The 7,500-nt window shown below is 44.2% G+C and overlaps 1 protein-coding gene across 1 annotated transcript in view; it reads right to left on the bottom strand.

Moving 5' to 3' along the window:
• LOC125046430 (small G protein signaling modulator 1-like) overlaps positions 1-7,500 on the bottom strand; it is a 61,409-nt gene that overhangs the window by 49,669 nt on the left and 4,240 nt on the right. The window contains exons 3-4 of the mRNA XM_047644206.1: positions 1,115-1,279; positions 225-292 (exon numbers count right to left, since the gene is read on the bottom strand). Coding sequence (XP_047500162.1) covers positions 225-292; positions 1,115-1,279 — 233 coding nt within the window. The remainder of the gene's footprint in view (positions 1-224; positions 293-1,114; positions 1,280-7,500) is intronic.

Below are 7,500 nucleotides of genomic sequence, written 5' to 3'. Positions count from 1 at the left end.
CTTATGCGAGGTCACAGGTCACGAGCCAAGACACAAATACATAATTACAGGAAAAGAGCCAATATTCATACGAGGTCACAGGCCAAAGACCAAAACTCACGCAAGGTCATGGGTCAAAAACCAAAACTCATACGAGGTCACGTGTCAAAAAAAGAAAAAGAAAAAAAGCCAGGTTACAGGTCAAGAGCCAAGCCCCTCGCAAGCCGCAGGTCAGGACGCCCTACCGAGAAGCGAGCTGAGGATGGTGCCGTAGTCGGGGTCCGCCACAAGGGAATCCCGCTCGTAGTATTTGCTGTGGGACACAAAGTGGGAATCCGTTAAGGTCTTATTTATCCTCGGAATTATCATTACACTCAATAGCAACTTGGCTAATATCACCCTATCTTTATTTCGTAATATCAGAAGGACAATTACGTAATTATATCACATCATATCACGCGAAAACTTCATTGTTATCACACTCATATCCCCTTATTTTGGCCTCCCCTTCTTCTCCATGTCTTTCCTCTTCCCTCTTCCTTTTTTTTTTTTTTTTTTTATTCCCCGCTTCCCTTTTCCCACTTGCTTCCCTCCCCTTTTATCTATCCTTGCTTCCCCCTTCTCCCCACCATCCCCCGTTCCATTATCCCCCTGCCCTCCTCGCCCCTATCCTCTCTCTCCCCTATTCCTCCCCCCCTGTTTTTCCCTCTTCCTCATCTTCCCTTATTCTTCCAACTCCTATATCCCTCCCCTCTCCAATCCCCTCCCTTCCTTCATATCTCCTGCCCGCAACCCCTCCCCTTGTCCCCCTATCCATCTCCCCCTGCCCTCGTATTCACAACCCTTCCCCCACCCTCCCCTAGTCCCATTCATTTCATTTCGTCCCCATCCCTATCCCTCCTCTCTCTCCTCCCTCCCCCTCCTCTCTCTCCTTCCTCCCCCTATCCCTCCTCTTTCTCCTCTCTCTCCTACCCCGCCTCCCTCCCCCTATCCCTCCTCTCTCCCCCTATCCCTCCTCTCTCCCCTTACCCCTCCTCTCTCCCCCTATCCCTCCTCCCTCCCCCTATCCCTCCTCCCTCCCAACACCCTCTCGCCCCCTCCCCCTTCCCCCTTTTCCCCTCCGGCCTCTACCTACTTGCTATTCTGGACCAGGTAGTCGATGATCTTGGCGAGCACCTTCTCGAAGAGCGCGACCCGAATCCACAGGTACCTCTGGCTGGCCGCCGCCGGCCCCGAGTTCTTCTTGACGAGGGGCGGCTTCCCCAGGCGGGAGCTCGAGTCACCGCTGCCGCTGCTGCGTCTGCGGGCGGAGGGAGAGGGCTCAGTGGGGATTGTTGGGTATTGGATGAGGTTCATTGGGGGAGCAATGGGGGGTTTATTGGGGCATGGTTTATGGCAGTGAATGGGTAATGGTTAATGGTAGATAATTGGGGAGGGGGGGGGTACTGAATGGGGGTGATCAAATAGGGACATGGGTAATGTGGGAGGGATTTACCAGGTGACTAGAGGTGGGGGAAGTTAATGGGGGTAATGGTGGAAGGCGAACAGAGGACGGGGGAGGGGAGGGAGTGCGGTTTTAATGGGGGGCACGAAATATGGAAAGTGAAAGGGGGGTAGGGATGGTTAATGGGAAGGGGAAGGGGACAGGCGTGGTATATTAGGGTTATAAGGCCTGAATTGGGTTGGTCATTAAGGTACGGAACGGCAGACAAGAGAAAATGGGGACTAATAAAAATGAAGAGAGAGACAGAATGGTTGATAAATGATGACAAGGTTGATGATGACGACGATAACGACGAGAATAAACACAATACAAACTATAATGAAAACGATAACAATACTCATAACACTAATGATCATAACGGTAACAATAGCATTACTATTACACTCGAGAAGATAATCACATAAACACAGGTCAATGAATGAAAGAATGAATGGACCACAGAAAAGGGAGAAAAAAAAAAAAAAAAAACACAGAAAGAAATCACATAAAGAAATAAAACATTATGGATAAACGCTTAGAAAAAAAAACAGATGAATGAATGTCCAATATAACAGGGAAATATATAGCCTGAATGGGGGAAAGACAAACAAGAACATTACGGGGAGACGGGCGTAAAGAAACAGGATACATAAATAGAGGGTAACGCTCACAAACGGGAGAAAGAGAAAGATCACAGAAAGAAATCACAGAAAGAAATAAAACATTATGAATAAACGCGTAAAAAAAACGATGAATGAATATCCCATAACAGATATAACGGCAGGGGAATATATATCATGAATGGGGTAAAAGACAAACAAGAACATTACGGGGAAATGGACCTATAGAAAGAAACATGATACATAAATAGAGGGTAACACGCACAGATGGGATAATGGACCTAGAAAATGGACAATTGGAGTGATAAGATTGACATTGGTAAGAGGAGGAGATACTGAATGATGCTGAATGGTTACGGGAAATTGGTTGCGAGAAGCTGACAGGTTATTGGGATGAGGAATTAGGTTTGGTATTTCGAAAGAATAATGAATGGATTCTTGGGGATTAGATGATGGTGATAATGTTATCATGATGATGATGTTGATCCTCACATCACCATCAAATATCATCATAATAATAGTAATGGTGAAGATGGCGATGGCGATCATGATGGTGTTGGTGATGATTATCATGGTGATGATGGTGATGGTGATGATGGTGATGATAGCAATACTACTTAGACTAATAACAAAAACCCATAAAACGTTTTCCCTATATTCATGGACCATAAAGCATACAATAAACAGCGTTTATCGACAATGATGGCGGAGTAAGCATCGCAACATGAAAGCATTTCATTCATCTTTGAAGAAACGATCACAGAGAGGCGCAAAAGGGCCGTCTATTTCTTTCCTTTCTTTTCTCCTCTTCGTCTCTTCTTTACGTCTCCCTTTTATCCTTTATATCCTTCTCTTCTTCTTCTCCTTATTCTTCTCCTCCTTCCTCTTTCCTTCTTAAGTCTTTATTCCTATTACGTAAATAAATATCTACTAATATTTACTCGTTTTGCTTATGAGCGACCACTCAAGCATAAACTATAATAGCTGGAAGACACAAAAGAGAGAAAACAAAAATGACAGAAAAAAATTAAAAGCAAACAAACCGCATGGAATATGTAGCTACATAAATCAACAGCATAACATTACACAAATCAACAGCCTGACATTACGCAAATCAGCAGTATAACATAAAACAAGGTGCTATATCTTTCCTTCCCTAATAACGCGTCACATTTGGAAGATTACTGCCCCCTCTTACCCTCCCCCTCTTACCCTCCCCCTCTCCCTTCCCTCCCCCTCTCCCTTCCCCCCCTTACCCTCCCCCTCTCCCTTCCATTCCCTTCCCCTCTCCCTTCCATTCCCTTCCCTCCCCTCCCCTCCCCCTCTCCCTTCCATTCCCTTCCCTCCCCTCCCCATCTCCCTTCCATTCCCTTCCCTCCCCTCCCCCTCTCTCTTCCCTCCCCTCCCCCCTTCCCTTCCCCTCCCTTCCCCCCCTCCCCTTACAAGCTTCCCGACCAGGTCAACAAATCTCGCGTTCTGACATGAAAGGCCCGGAGCACGTCACCCCAGCAGAAGGCACTGACGAAGGCCCCCGAGGCAGTGGTCCTTTGTTCGGGCGCGGGTCTCGGTTAAGGTACGATCGGGTTCTCGTCTGGGTTCGTTTTTTTCTCGATCAGGTGGGTTCAGGTTCGATCATAGGGCAGGTTACGTTCAAAGTCCCCTTCAAGTCCAATCTTAGGTTCGATCCTAGGCCAGGTACGTTCAGATTCTCCTCCAGGTTCGTTCTCAGGGCAGGTGCGCTCCAAGTCTCCTTCAAAATCAATCTTAGGTTCGATCCCGGGGCTGGTACGTTCAAATTCTCCTTGAGGTTCAATCTAAGGATAGTTTCGTTGAAGTTCGAAAAAATGGCATTGTTATCCCGAGGAATTAACGGAAGTCACAGACCAACAGACAAAAATGTAAATTTTGTCTTTAAGTAAACTAAAGTAAACTCAAGTAAATATTAAAGGATCTTGAGTGACGATTGGCAACTGCTTAAAATATGGAACTTGGTGTGTTTGTTATCTGTAATTTCCAAAGCGAGAATAAAGCTTCCTGGATCGGGCTACTCACTCATAAAACAACTAATTTATGGATTATAATCAAGCACCTTTATCTCGATGATCCTCAAATAAATGATCTATAAAAAAAAAATCTCGTAACTTCCTGTACAACAAAACTTATTTTATTTTTTCAGACGAACGCTATCGCACCGGCGAACGAATGCCTGGCCATAATGAAAGAAGAAGAAAGGGAAAAGGAAGAAGACGAAAACGAAGACGAAAAAAAAACGACGAAGAAGCAGAAGAAGAGAGGAGATGAAGACGAAAAAGAAGAAGAAGAAGAAATAAAAAGACGAAGAAGAAGACGACGAAAAAGACGAAGACGAAGACGAAGAAGAAGAAGAAGAAAGGAGATGAAGACGAAAAAGAAGAAGAAGAAGAAAGAAGAAGAAATAAAAAGACGAAGAAGACGACGACGAAAAAGACGAAGACGAAGACGAAGAAGAAGACGAAAAAGAAGAAGAAGAAGAAGACGACGACGAAAAAGACGAAAAAGACGAAGAAGAAGAAGAAGACGACGACGAAAAAGAAAGAAGAAGAAATAAAAAGACGAAGAAGAAGTCGACGAAAAGAAGAAGAAGAAGAAGTAGAAGAAGAAGAAGAAGAAGAAGAAACCAAGAGAAACTTCTTCGAAAAAGTGCTACCAACGCGTTCTCTGCGACCCGCGTGTGCTGCGTGTTTTCCTCAGGGATAATTGTTGTTCTGTATTTATGACATTGTTAAGAATAACGACAAAGTAATTACTAAGAAAAAGGAAAACGGTAATAGAAAAAAATATTACTGATAATAATCATCATTGTAACAATAATAATAGCAAAAGCAACCACAAGGCTACAATTAGTATTAGTATTAGTGGTTGTAATTGTGATATTATTGTTATTATTATTATTATTATTATTATTATTATCATTATCATCATCATTTATTATCATTATTAGTGTCATTATCATTATCATTATCATCATTATTCTAATTATCATTATCATCATCATTATAATTATAATTATTATTATTATTACCATTATCATCTTTGTACTCATCATTATAATAACCATTATCATTATAATCATAATAACAATTACTGATAATGATGACAATATTAATAAAATTAACAATAACAACATCAGCAATAAAAGACAATAATAATGATGGTGGTTGTGGTAGTAGCAGCAGCAGCAGTGATAGTAGAAGTAGTATAATAGTAATAATATTAGCAGTAGCAGTAGCAGTAGTAGTAATAGTAGTAGTAGTGGTAGAAATATTACTATTATTATAATTATCATCATCATCAATATTACTATGCGTATTCTTGTCATTATCATTATCATCATCATCATCATTACCCTTATCATTTGTATCCTCTTCACAATAACAACAATGATAAGGATGATGACCATAATAAAAGTAGCAATTGCAACGCAAGCAATAACAATGCAATAAACAACATTAGTCCAACACTCATAACGCAATAATAACAATAACAAACAAACCCAACATAGTCAGAGAAAATCACGATAAAAAAGAACATTGTAAACCAGGCCATGAACATTTCAGTCCGACCAAAATATAACGAAAAGTTATTTAAAAAGAAACAATAATAAAAAAAAAAAAAAAATCAACACAGCTCTTGCAATTATAGAAAATTGCGCTCCTGCTTCATAAATTATACTAACGGGGGGAAATTAACACATAATATATGAAGGTGGTTCTTACTTTACATTATATGTTGTTTACTATATCTGGCAAAATAATATACAAGAGAGAGAAAGAAAGGGGAAGAGGAAGAGAAAGAGGAAAAGAGAGAAAGAGGAAGAGAGAGGGAGAGGGAGACAGAGAGTATGAGAACCAGGGGATGAGATGAGAAGGGAGAGCAAGAAGGAGTGGAAGTGAGAGAGGAGAGGAGAAAGAGGAAGAGGAAGAGGAAAAGGAAGAGGAAGAAGGAAGGAAGGGAGAGAGAGAAACAAATAAAGAGAAGAGAGAAAGAGAAAAGAGAAAAGAGAAAGAGAAAAAAGAAAGAGAAAGAGAGAAGAGAGAGAGAGCACATTACCAGCCTTTCATCGTCACCAACCCGTCCTACTTCTGATCTCTCCTTCCCTCCCTCCCTCCCTCCCTCCCTCCCTCCCTCCCCTCTCCACCTCCCTCCCTTCCCCCCACCGCCTATCCATACGTTAATATCACAAATTCTTCTCTGATAGTAAAGGCCGCTTCGACTCCATTAACTTTCCGCATAACCCGCTAAAATGAACACACCCCCCCTCCCCCACTCCCCCTTCTTCCTTTCTCCCCTTCCTCAGCCCTCTCGTGTTCCACTAACCCCCCCCCCCCCCCCCCTTGCCCCTTCTAGCTCTTCTCCTTTGTCGTTCTTCCCTCCTTCCCCTCTCCTCCTTCTCCTCTCCTCCTTCTCCTCTCCTCCTTCTCCTCTCCTGCTTCCCCTCTCCTGCTTCCCCTCTCCTCCTTCTCCTCTCCTCCTTCTCCTCTCCTCCTTCTCCTCTCCTGCTTCCCCTCTCCTCCTTCTCCTTTTCTCCTCCCCCACTTCTCTCCTCCTTCCCTCCTCTCTCCCTCTCCTGTTTTCCCCTCTCAGTTTTCTCCTTTCTCCCTCCTTTCTATTATCCCCGAACCTCCCTTTCCTCTTTCCTAAATACTTCTTCATTTTTCTCTCCTCTCTCTCTTCCTCTTCTCTTACCACCATTACTTTTTCCTCCTTCCTTTCCCCCTTCGCTTTCGTCCTTCCTTCCTCTTTCTCTTCGCCTTCCCCTTCCCTTTCTCCCCCTCCTTTCTCCCTTCCTCATATCTCCTCCCCACCCTCTTCCTCCTCCTCTTTCTTCCCCTTATCCCCTTCCCCCTTCTCTCCCCTTTCCTCCCCCCCCCCCCCATCTTCTCCCTTCCTCTCTCCTGCTCCTTTCCTCCTCCTCTCCCCCTCCTCTTCCCCCCCTCCTCTCCCCTCCCCATAACCCTCTTATCCCCTGCCCCCCTCCCCCCTCTAATCCTCTCACCTGCACCCCCTCCTCCTTCCCCCTGCCCCCCCCCTCCCACCCAATCCCGAATCCCGACTCCTATTCGCGGCTTTCCATCCATCTCCTTCACGGGCGAGAAGTCTCAAGCGATCCAATATTCTTGCAGGGGCGATGGGCGTGCGGGCGGGGCGGGCGTGCGGGCGGCGGATTCTTTAGTTGTTTGCTGGAATTGGAGTCTCGATTTTCTTTCTTTCTCTCTCTCTCTCTCTCTCTCTCTCTCTCTCTCTCTCTCTCTCTCTCTCTCTCTCTCTCTCTCTCTCTCTCTCTCTCTCTCTCTCTCATTTTCGCCGGTTTACCCTTTGCTTTCTCTTTCTTTTTCTCGTAAAAATATTCCCTCGTTTTCCTGTTGTTCCCTCTTCGTT

Source organism: Penaeus chinensis, chromosome 39 (genome assembly GCF_019202785.1).
Source record: "Penaeus chinensis breed Huanghai No. 1 chromosome 39, ASM1920278v2, whole genome shotgun sequence".
NCBI classification, from domain to species: Eukaryota; Metazoa; Arthropoda; class Malacostraca; order Decapoda; family Penaeidae; genus Penaeus; species Penaeus chinensis.
Note: the sequence above shows the minus strand (reverse complement) of the source record. Positions and strands in the feature narration are given on the sequence as shown.